Consider the following 13,232-nt stretch of genomic DNA (forward strand, 5'->3'; position numbering starts at 1 on the left):
TCTCAATGGTCTAAGCAGAATTGTTCTTCAACAAAATTGAAGCTTCAGGGGTTATATGATGGTCTGCAACCTTTTTTACTGCCTCCTCGCCAATCCGAGTAGATTTAGGAGTTGAATCTACTAAAATATCAGTCCCAAACTTGTAAGGACATGTACCATGCAGATTTGAGACTCCGTTAACTACACCAGTTTTATCCGCAACAATAACCAAAGAACTATGATTTCCAGCCAATTGTTGCCCCACATTTAGTTTGCCAATTAGTTTTTCCATATCTTTTTCCGCAACTCTCATAGAGTTTCAAAAAATCATGTGCATCTACTTTAATCTTTCCATACTGTTAGCCTCAAAATCAGGTTGCATAAGTGCAACATCTCGCCCTGCAGCTTCATCGGCTAAACGATTACCTTGAGACAATGTCTTCCCTACTAACAAATGACATTTATTTTCTTCATGTTCTTGGTGTTTACAATGAGTACAATACAGTGGAAGATTGTCATAGACAATTCTTTGATAATGTTCAATATACCCGATTCTTTCTTCAAAAGTTGTAGTCTTACATGAATTAGATGCTTGTCTAGTAGGTCTAGAATTATCTTAACCCTAGTCATACTTGGCCTGGTGCGATCTTGCGTTGCTTTATCAATTGCAATAGGCGTTCTTGCAGCTGTTGCAATTGATAATAAAGACCTCCTTGCAAAGAGATATGTAGGTAACTCTTGCAATGAAATCCATACCCAGGTTTTAGGTGTTTCGTCCTTGAGGTTGAACGATGGCGTCCATAAAAGGGTTCTAAACAAATACTCTTCGCCATCTAACTTAAAATAGCCCTAAGAACTTGACAGAACATGTGCATAGTCCTCATATAAATCAAACCTGATCAACAGGTGATGAAAATCAAGTTGTCCAATATTGCAGTTTCCTTTAACATCAAATTGCCTTGGTAAAAGCTTTTGTAACTCTGATAACACTGGTTTTCCATATGCAAATTTGATAATCACTGTTTGATGCAAATCTCTCCCATAGGAAGCAGCCATGGCTACTATCACGTCTCCATTGAACACTTGAGAAAGAGGAAAGGAAAGAGCGGGGCTAATGATTTGGAGTTTCCATGTTATCCTTTATTTTAAGAGTTGAATACTTTTTTTTATAATCTAAATATCGAACTTTGTCTATCAAGATATTTAATAGAGTATTAATCCAAATTACTTTATACATCTATTTAAGCATCTTAATAAGTATCAAACTTTTTCTATCCTTGAACAATGAGGATATTTTGCAACAAACCAAATTGATGAAATGAAAATTATCACTTTTTGTAACATATTTTTGCTAGATATCCTATAATTAAAACTCAAACTAGAATCAGAAATCCAAAATATTCTGCAATAAAGTAGAGTTAAATGAAACACACATCTTTCAAATAAATCACTAGTTAAATTAAATACTCCACATTTACAACTTTTCCTTTTATATTTCCATAAAAGAGAAAAAAATACTTAATGTCAATGTTAGTCATCATTCCAAAAAGATTATCTGCCTTTGCCATGAAAAAGAAACAAGTGTAGAATCACATAGGCATTAAAAATGGGGGAAAACAAAGAAATAGTTACATAAAATGAGTAGAATTTTACCATGTGTGCTTGATGAATGTTGTTTGGTTCCATTTGAGCTCCAATGCGGCACATAGACAAACAAAGAACAGAAGGTCTGAATTTTTTTCAGAACACAACACACAACTTGTATGTTTTGCCACCTTTTTTTCTCCGCCAACTTTTACTCGCTATATTTGGATTTGGATAATCTAGACATGACTATTTACTACACTATATATTCCAATTAATTAATATTTAGTACTCCCTCTATTCCATAGAAATTGAATTTTTGAGTCTTTTTTCATTTGTTCAAAGTTCAAAAGGGATGTTTTAATTTTTTTTCCCTATTTGCAATTTCCAAACTTCAAGATGGATGTTTGAATTTTTCTCTCATATTTGCCCTTTCCTTTAATGAAGTTTTATATTTTCTTGGAAATAAATTGCACTATTGACGAAGTTATATTTTTTATTTACAAAGGACAATAGTGGAAAATATGATTTAAATTATGTCCTTGATTTTTTTTTCTTAATTAGTGTGTATTGCCTCACAAATTCACTTAATAAGGACAAGAGGGAGTATTAGGTTTTGGAAAATGATTTGGAGAATAAGTTATTAATGCTAAAATTAAGACACAGAAAAATATATGTGTATCAGTATGACCATAGATTTTCAGAGAAATATTTAACTTTTTAAAGAAATTTAATTTGTACCCACAAGTTCTAAAAACTATTAAAAATACTCATAAGTTTCTATCATCATTCTATAATGAACCTGTTCTGTGAAAAGACGTGATAACGAACACAACTAAGATGAATTCGAATCAAGAAGAAGAAAACAAAAGAAAAATATCATTAATTTCTATACGAAAAACTACTATTACTACTTATAATTGAAAGCGAATTTAGAGAGCAAACGAGGATAAAATTGTATTATATATATATATATATATATATAACCTTAAAAGCATGAACTCCTAACTTGAATGTTAAATTACTATAATATCCCTAACTTATTAGGTTGTGACGTTTTCGATGAGTTGTGACTTTTCTGATAAGTTGTGACTTTTTCATAGGGTTGTGATTTTTCGATGAGTTGTGACTTTTCCAAAGAGTTGTGACTTTTTCAAATAGTTGTGATTTTTTCAATAAGTTGTGACTTTTCCAAAGGGCTGTGACTTCTTGGAAAGGTCATGACTTTTCAAATAAGAAACAAAAAACACTTGTTCATTTGTTGACTATAAATAAAGGGGTTTCCTCTCATTTTTCAACCACAATTATTTTGAATCTTCTACTCTTCTTCTTCTTCTTCTTCTTGCATTTTAAAAAATTTCATGTGATTTATTGTCGTTGAGTAAGTTCAAAGTTTAGCGGAATATGATGTACCACTATTTTGATGTAGTAAATTGTTCTATCGTAAGAGGGTATATTTCTTAACCTCGAGAACTTAAGGAAAATAATCTGATGATATAATAATTATTTTTTTGCTTAGATAGTACGTAATGTTTCAATATATGAAGTTAACATGATGTAGTCTAAACTCATTTATTTTTGTTAACAATTTCTCTTGTGATGTATATATGCTTCTGAATATCTTTTTCAAAAATTATTAAACTTCTCAAGAGTTAGAGAATTGTCACGATTTATTTTTTGATGCTCAAGACAAATGAATGACTTTATTTATCAATGCTACTTATGTGATTTAGTTTGTCAGGAAGTTTGCTTCAAAATAGTTATTAGTATATAAACATTGCCTTTTTGTTAATATAAACATTAATTGCCCTTTTGTTTTATTGATTTACTATTTCTTAATATTTAAGCATTTTCGACGAAGAAAAGTTTATATGACTTGTAATAACACTAGTTGAAGTTTGTATTAGTTTAATTTTTATTGTAGTCTAAATTCATTTGTTATTGTTAACAATTTCTCTTGTAATGTAGATATATGATTCTCAACATCTTTTTCCAAAATTATTCAACTTCTCAAGAGTTAGAGAATTGTCACGATTTGTTTTTCTGAATCATTTAAAATTTATATGAATGTGAAAATATGTGAATATAAATGAATCATTTAAAATTTATGATTAACATAATTAATTTTATATTTAGTAATATGGAATAAACATTTTCATTTTGTCCCTACACTAAATTAAAATCTAATAAGAATTAAAAAAAATAGTAACATTAATTAAAAGTCCTATTTATTTATGTAAGTATAAAGTTTATTAGAAATTCATCTATAATTCTTTAGTTGTAACATTATAAATTATCTTAGTTATTACTAATTATTGCAAATGTTATTCACACTCTTTAACACTCTTTAGTTATAATATTATGAATTCACATAGTTATTGCATTTATTATTTCTATCTTTCATCTTTACTTATATTAACTTTTGACTAATAATTTTTCATATTATTATACCGCCTCTATATATGTGATAACACCGTGTTGTTATTTTTCCTTGGACGAATCATGCTTGGTTGAATAAATTGAAAATTGTTTACAAGTATATGAACTATATCTTTGCTGGGTGTAAGATAAACAAGTGATTATATATATGATTTCACAGATAGAATATATTCTTTAATTTTAGTTTTTAGTTTTTTCGGTAAAAAAAAAAGAAAACCTCTCTCAGTTAACTATGGACAATCAAATAACTATCTTTGATTTATGTACATAGTCAATCGGAAAGTCAAATATGAGAGCCAACAAAAAGAACGACATCTATTATGTTATAACTTATAAAATAAAAATTACAAAAATAGTTCTAAAAAATAAAATGATGTTGTTCTACACATGTTCATATGACATCTAAATAGATTAAGTGGAATACACGTGCAAAACACATCTGGATATATGATAAGAAAAATACACAACAAATATCGTCTATAAGGTAATATTAGTGAGATACGACTAATTACATGATTGAACCTCATCAAATTGAAATAAATATATACATTATTGAATTTAACTAATAAATTTTTTCATTGACCATCTTTATAGGTCCGTGTGGATAAAAAATATATATGATGATCCACATTGAACATTCACAAAAGAATCTGCAATATTATTTTGTGCAAAGCTTATTATTCAAATCTTTGCTTAAATTTTCTAAATTGATAATCATGTGCAACGCACGTGTCAAAAAACTAGTATATATATATATATATATATATATATATATATATATATATATTATTTACAACAAACTATGATTGAAATTCAGTCTAAAACTATAAATGATGGATATTTTTTTATAAAATGAAAAAGTTAGGTATACTTTTTAAATTTTAAATTTTTTCCAACTAATAGAATTTGGCCCAAATATTAGTCTTTTCTAGTATTTGGGAATATGACATATTTTTCAAAAGTATTTGTCAAATAATGACAAATTGTATGGTCAAACACTATTTTCTAAGTTTTTTCCAGATATTTTTGAAAATATTTGTGGCCAAACGGCACGGTCAATACCTTTGTAAGTCTCAAAAAAAAGAAGTTGATTCATAATTTGACTTTTTTAGCTCTAAATGTTTGGAGTTTATGTATTTATTCTATATGTTAGAGTAAAATTATTATTGCTTCATATGATTAAGAAGTCCACTTCAAAACTTCATTATGAGGAAAAAATTAGGGCGTGTATGGTATTAAGGAAAATATACTCCACGAAAAATATTTTCTTAAAAGTTCATGCTTGTAATTTGTCATATGAATAATTTCACGAAATAGTCTTCATATACTGTCATAGCAGTCCAACTCAATAGTTGTTTTTGTATCAAATTGGACCCATACGGACTTATTCATATTTCAATCTCGGACTTACGAAGTCCACATCAATATATCAACATCAAACTTACAGAGTGTCTAACAAAGAAGATCTCCAATCCTTCACATCTCAGCCCCACAACATCAAATATGATGAAATAACTCGATCATAATACATAATATTTAAATCATGAATTTCAATTGATACATAGATAGAACGTATCGTTTGGTGTATAACTAGCACATATGCATCAATAATGCATTAATACAATGCCTAACTCATATCAAAACACAACATGAAAATGAAAGCTAAAATCCAACATTTAAAGTCATTTTCTTTTTATACTTGATCAAAAACTTGTTGCTCCCAATTGCACACGCAAGTGTATGCGGCCGCGCAAATAATATAGTGGTTCTAAAAGAGCCGAATTATCGAACCCAAAAGACTTGTCGATTAACTATTTACTAAATTATACTAATTCTAGTTATTTATTCAAGGAAGGATTTCAAAGACGAATATATATTAAGTAAACTAAAAATAAAGATAAAATAACTAAGAAACAATTAACTAATATTATTATTTTCTCTTCTTATCCTTTTGTCCCCCCCCCCCCNACACACACTCACACGCACATGCACCCGCGCACACACACCACACACACGTGCACACACACCACATGCGCGCACACACACACGTGTGTGCACGCGCACACAATCTATATTTTTGTTGTTCATTTCATATGTGCTCTTTAACTTTATTTTAATTGAAATTCTATAAAAAAAACTTCGTTAATTCACATGTATGTTCTCTTAGACCTTTTTTTCAAAAAATAAAATAAATATAGTCACGATTAATTTATTTTGATTTATTAAATTTATTTCTTTGGCTGTTGTGACAACTCTAATCACATACAAAACTATCAAGCATGAGTCATTTGTTATTATGTAGGCGTTTGATCATGAAGATTTTTTTAATTTGGATTTTCAAAGTTGAAGCTAAAAGTATTTGACCAAAAGTTATGTGATGTGTAGGATCCGTTCGGATTTTTTTCTTTGTTGGAGTGCCGCTATGGAGCGCAAATGGTCACTCACTTTCCAAGGCAAAAGAGACGACAATCCCACAAGGTAAAACCTAGCTTTTTTTAGTAAGTTCCTACGAACCTGTGGCACAGTTAGAATTTCGAGAGATATTTTTTTTTACTTTTGACTGAATATCAACATGAAAATTTTATGGTCTTAAAAATAAAAATTTACATATTTTAATTGTATAAAAAGTATCATAAGTTATAATAAATTATAATTCAAAATATTTAAAAGACATAAACAAAAGTTATGTCAAAAGAAATATTTGAATCTCAAAATTTAAAAGATGTTATATAGATTGAGATGAAAGAGTATATTATACTTTTTCTTATTCGTATTTGCACCTGCAATGTTCATTTGTTGTTTGTTAGAGTATATTAGACTTTATTTTCTAGTATTTACTCCAATTTCATTTGTTGTTTGTCTTATTTTGACCTGTGACAGAGAGTCTAAGAAAGTACAAAAAACACATTAATGCTGAAAGTATACAAATACTCATTAAATTAAAGATTTGTCAAAATAAATAAATAAGTAATCTTTTTTTCTAAAAAGAGCTAAAAATAACAATAAATCAAATAAATTGAATGGAGGAAGTATTTGTTTTATCCATAGCGACTGTTCAAGCGATCAATGCATCTACATCTGTCTTCTTTTTTTCTCTATGGAAAAAGAGCGACATTCTTTTTGGGATGATTAGAGTGGGTTAAGCGTGTGTCTTTTCTAATTTTTATTTAATTTAATCTTTTGCCCCCTCTTATATGCAAAAAATAAAAATTCAAAGTTGTTAATAAGCTATTTAACACATGAAAGGGTGACTGAGTTGGTGTGGTAATATCCCATTTGTAACGACCCGTTCCCGTCGTTATAGAAAAGCCAATGGGGAAAGAATTGGGGCCAGAAAACTTTTGAGTAGTAACTTTGGATTTCCCAACCTAGTCCAGATTTGGACAAAATCAGAGTTATTAAGGTGTAGGGAAATCTGGTAACAATCGGGTGACTTATTTATGATTTTGATTACATGAGTGGTTAGATAAGTTGTTCAGGAACCCGTACGACTTTATGAAATTGAATTCGTGTGAGTAGAACTCCCAGAATCGATCTTAGCATGAATGGTATTTCCTCAGCGTCGTCGATTAAAGGTGTGTTGTGAAATGGGGGTCTTGGAATTATTAAAATAGCTCACTGTTTTGTGCAATCCGCTTTGGCGGGGATTTCGGTCGCTCTGGCGGGGCCGCTGTGTCGGGCAAAACGCGACTTAAAGTCGTAAATAAATCCCAAAAATATTTTATTCTGCACTTTTTGACTTTGAGAGCTAAGGAACGACCCCAAGTGTTTTCTTGAGCGTTTTCCACCATTCTTGAGGCTAAAGGTAAGATTTTAACTCCCCGAATCTATTTTTCGATCCATAGAACGTAATTTAATCGGTAAATATTGATGGGGGAGGGTTTTTATCTAGAATCTATGGTGGAAACAACCCTAATTGGGATAATTGGGATCATGGGTTTGATCTAGGGTTCATAGAATTGTTAGTAATCCGGGTAACTAGTGATTGTTTATTGATTCCCGTGTTATTATGATTGTTTGTAGACCAAGAACAAGCGGAACGAATCCGAANTAACAATCGGGCGACTTATTTATGATTTTGATTACATGAGTGGTTAGATAAGTCGTTCAGGAACACGTACGACTTTACGGAATTGAATTCGTGCGAGTAGAACTCCCAGAATCGATCTTAGCATGAATGGTATTTCCTGAGCGTCGTCGATTAAAGGTGTGTTGTGAAATGGGGGTCTTGGAATTATTAAAACAGCTCACTGTTTCGTGCAACCCGCTTTGGCGGGGATTTTGGTCGCTCTGGCGGGGCCGCTGTAGCGGGGTGAGGGCCGCTGTGTCGGGCCAAACGCGACTTAAAGTCGTAAATAAATCCCAAAAACATTTTATTCTGCACTTTTCAACTTTGAGAGCTAAGGAACGACCCCATGTGTTTTCTTGAGCGTTTTCCACCATTCTTGAGGCTAAAGGTAAGATTTTAACTCCCAAATCTAATTTTTGATCCGTAGAACGTAATTTAATGGGTAAATATTGATGGGGGAGGGTTTTGATCTAGAATCTATGGTGGAAACAACCCTAATTAGGATAATTGGGATCATGAGTTTGATCTAGGGTTCATAAAAATTGTTAGTAATCCGGGTAACTAGTGATTGTTTATTGATTCCCATGTTATTATGATTGTGTGTAGACCAGGAACAAGCGGAACGAATCCGAAAAGGTAAGGATCAAGTTTCTTAGGGTTTCGAGCTTGTTTCAAAGTAGGTGATGGTTGTGATTTCATGTTGGTGTGATATATGTTTGTAATGGATCATTATAATGCATGTATGTATGCGAATGTTGCATTATTGATCACTCTAATCATAAATGAAGATAATTGAATAATTGTATGCCATGAATCACCTCTTGTTGTATGATTGTGAGAATATACATTGTGATTGTGATTGTGGTTTGTTGAATGGATCGGGTGTTGAGTTCTGACACACTAACTTGGATTGGTTGCCACGTTCCTGCATAAACATGGGATCGGTTGCCACGTTCCGGCATAAACATTGGATCGGGTACCACGTTCCGGTATGCTAACAGTTTGGGTGTGGGTTCCATGAGAGGACCATTGAATAGGGTTCCGTGAGAGGACCATTGAATTGTGTTATGTATCTATTTGTGATGATTACATTTATATCTAATGATGATTGATATTGGAAGACTGTATGTTGCTCTACATTGATAACCAATGTGTATTATTGAGATCGTGTGATGCTACATTGATCTTGAAAAGATGACTAATATTGTATATGTTCGGTATATGCCTGTTTTATAATGATGTGGTTACTTGCATGTGTTTCACTTATTGAGATAGTCGCGTGATCCTACTAGTACACTGTGATGTGTACGGATACTGCACTTGCTTGTTCTTTGTTGAGTACATGGCATCTTCAGGCGGCTATTGATAGACCTCAGCTAGGTGGCTATTGAACCTGACCGGATTCAAGGGTGAGCCAGTTCTTTCAGGCTGCCATGGATCTTTCTTGTTTAAGTCCACTTTTGTCGGACTCCGACTTCTGTTTAAGGTGTTGTTTAGTTTCGGGGTTGTACCCCTTGTTCTTAGACTTGTCGTTAATAGAGTTTTGGTACAATGACTTTCAGGTTCTAGAGGTTGAATTTCCGCATTAGTTTGATTAGTTGTTTGTTTAAACCTTGGAGTTTATGGGGACTCCATTTTTATTGATATTTAAACTTGCTTCCGTATCTTTAAATGCCTTAGTGTTCATAAAATTTGTTAGTTGGGCTATAGTTTTTGTTCTCCCACCGGAGGGTTAGTGTGGGTGCCACTCACAACGGTCTGGGCCGTGACACCATTAGAAAGATCTGTTTCATTTTACTTAAAGAGATATATAAAGTAATTTAGATTAATACTCTATTGAATATCTTTATTAAGGATGGACAAAATTGTCCAAGCTCATTCAGACATCATGATTATAAAATAAATAAAGGAGTTCTATATCATTAAGTGAATAGATTAAGAGAAAATCTTGACAATTTACTCAAAATATTGTCTTTCCTCTTCATTAACAATGTGGTACTAAAGTTCTGGACTTGATCGTCAAACAATGTATCAGCTATATATGTCACACAACCATTAGAAACTTTGATATTTTACCTCCATTAGGCAATAGTTATCAATGTATTGCTGTTTGTTTGGGTACTTTTTTCCTAATTACTTTCAATGCAGTTCAATTGTCCACGTCTTAATTTGATTTTACTCTATGCTTCCCTCATTATTTGGATATTGTGTTGTTGTTTCGCTACATAGGATGTCTGCTTATACCTTGTTCTACTAGTAATTAACAGATAGATTAAAAGTTAGTTTTTAGAACATTTTACTCCAAAATCAATTTACTGATTTGTTAAAATTTTAGGTTCAAAATAGTTTCACATCAATGCATACTGCACTATGGTTGTGTTTTTCTTCTTCAGTTTTCTGCAAAGATAAAGATTTTATTATATAGTGCGTGTTTAGCTGGACAAATAGACTGGAGAGATTGATTTTTTCCATCAAAGTTTTTGCTCTATAACAGGCTGTCTTAGTTTTTTTCCGAAAAATCTCCTTTCCTGTCCAAAAGAAGATGTTATAGCAGCTAGAATGTGTCTATTGGTATAACATTTAAGTACAAAACAACAAACTTAAATAGAATACTTGGTATGCACTGGTGGATATGCTTCTGTTATATAAGAGGGATTTATTATGAAAGATAAGCATGTTAGTTTTAAAGTAGACGAGAACTTGGTTTTGCTGATTATGATTTAGCTTTGTGTATCTGATGACATTTTGTCTCCACATATTTCATTCTGTTCATATATATGTTAATTTTAATTTTGTGCAACAAAAGAAGTTGAATGGGGGCGCTTTGATAACATCTAGATCCTTGTTCATTGTCAAAATTAGAGAGCAATATGAGCTTCACTTAAGTTGGATCAAGAGTCTGTCAACATCTAAATTTCTTGTTTTTTCTATGTGAGCTTGTAGAAAAAGATTTGTGAAATTTGCGGTGATACAGGTTTTAAAAAAGCAATTATGACTTGTTATCAGTGTAACAATGTTGACGTGCATCGGTAAATTCTCTATCTCCATTTCTCTCTCTTTTTAGCATGAAAAGGTGGACAATCAGTTAGGAAAGCTAAAAGTCACGACTCTCTGATCCATACTTGCTTCATCACTTATGTTCTTTGTAAACCTCTAACATTGTCCCAATACCAATCCCCTTCTTTTTTGGTTGACTTGACATTTCTAAGAGAGAAGTCGATCTTTTTACCTCTGGAAGGAAATTGCTAGTTAGATTATCAACTTTGCTTTCCTTTTTCGGAATTTTTTTGCATGTTGTGAGATTAAATTCTCATAAATACTGCCTGTATCTTTTCTGCATACATAGTCTTCTTCCTATTTTAAAAAAAAATCCTGCTTTTCTCTTCTTTTCAAATATTGTATGCTGGGTTATTATGTTGATGCACCAGTGGATGGGTGTTGTGAAGAATGTGTGATATTGACAAAGGGATAATGTCTTCATCACATGGACTAGAAAATGTGCATTCTGAAGGATCCAAGTTTCATGCCTCTAAGAAGATTTGTCAGAGTACTGTGAAACCAAAGAAACATAGTAAGTTTCCTCATCGTATTAATCGGGAAAAGAAAGTAAGGACTGGGAAAACGAGATATCTACCTGTTGAAGAAGCACTTGCAAGCATAAAAAATATATATCTCTGCTGATAAATATCGTCTCCTCAAGAGTTTTTGTCACGCCCCGAGCCTACACCCTAGACGCGACTGACACTCGAGAACCATTGCTGGCCCCAAGCAAACCCTTGGCCTGGCCTAACTCTTAGCGGAAGACTTACTCATAATACAATAAACTCAAATGAAAGCTTTAACTCAAAAGTCTCTAAAGATAAACTCGGAATATTTTTAAAAATAAACATTCAACTAGCCAAAGAGGCAACTCAAGTATCAACACAAACAACTGGAAATGAAAAGACTCATGAACTACTGTCTATCTATCTATGAAGCCTCTAATACTATGAGGGATGTCGGGACAAGACCCCCCATCATCCTAACAAAACTGGATGATAAAGCATAATAAAAGGATCCTCCGGAAGCAAGGAGCTCACCAAATAACTATGGAACTCACTGGATCAACAAAGTGTTGGATGCTGATCCTGGTTACCTGTATATGCATCATAAAAGATGCAGGTCAAATGACGTCAGTGCATGGAGTGTACTAGCATGTGAGGGGAAATCTAAACAAGACATAAGCTTGAACTGGATCTGAAAGAAACACTTACCTCATCTCAACTCAACTCAGGGATACTAAACGCATTTCAATATAGAGTAGTAGTAAAACATGCAGTATAAATAAAAGCTTTTAAAACAGTCAATAATAACTCAATGTATGTAAAAACACAATATACTCAGTTTGTATACAAGGATACAAAATAAACTCTGTTTGTATATGAAAATACAAAATATCTCTATGGGAGTTTCTCTAACTGACAACCATCACTATGAGCTATGTGATGATACAACATCTAACCCATGCTGTCGGAGCCATCCTATACTATGCCGGGGTATAGAACCTACTACTAAGTGGATCCACTAGTCTATGCTAAAAAGTATTAAGGAATCACCTAAAAAGTATGACCCTTTTCTACCCACGTTGGCTACATGGTTTATGAGGACTTTGAGTTATCTGAACTCGTCCCCATATCGGTGCTCAATACTACTCCCAAAATGTAACTAGCTCATATGTTTAAAAACATAACTTTTTCTCTCGTTTGAGATTATTACTCAAAAGCTTTCTCTTAAAAGAGATGATACTCAAAATTGTTCAAAAACTCTTTTGGAAATCGGTGTTTCCTCTTATCTTAAATGTGAAAACATTTACTCTTGAGAATACTTAGTTCCCATATATCATTTTGAAGAAAATGAACTAAACTCTACTCTTTCTCTGACTCAAATGCTCAAGTCTTAAAACAAGTTTAAAACGATTGTAAAAGACTTATTAAAATGACTCGGAAGAACTCTCAAGACTTGACTCTTAGCTCTACCTTTATTTTGAATTATGAATTCAAGGTTATGATTTCTAGATGTTTAGAAGTAGTTTAGAGTGATTAGAATCAGTAGGGGTAAAGGTATATTTTAGAAGAACTTAAACGGAGCAAACACGGAAAAGGAGGGGGCGGGGGGGGGGGGG

At 32.3% G+C, this 13,232-nt stretch overlaps 1 protein-coding gene across 1 annotated transcript in view; it reads right to left on the bottom strand.

Moving 5' to 3' along the window:
• Nucleotides 1-10,542: 10,542 nt before the first annotated feature.
• Nucleotides 10,543-13,232, bottom strand: part of LOC125873510 (mitogen-activated protein kinase kinase kinase 20-like) — an 8,907-nt gene continuing 6,217 nt past the window's right edge. The window contains exon 2 of the mRNA XM_049554435.1: nucleotides 10,543-10,599. Within this exon, the coding sequence (XP_049410392.1) occupies nucleotides 10,543-10,599 (57 nt within the window). The remainder of the gene's footprint in view (nucleotides 10,600-13,232) is intronic.

This window comes from Solanum stenotomum, chromosome 8, assembly GCF_019186545.1.
Source record: "Solanum stenotomum isolate F172 chromosome 8, ASM1918654v1, whole genome shotgun sequence".
NCBI lineage: Eukaryota > Viridiplantae > Streptophyta > Magnoliopsida > Solanales > Solanaceae > Solanum > Solanum stenotomum.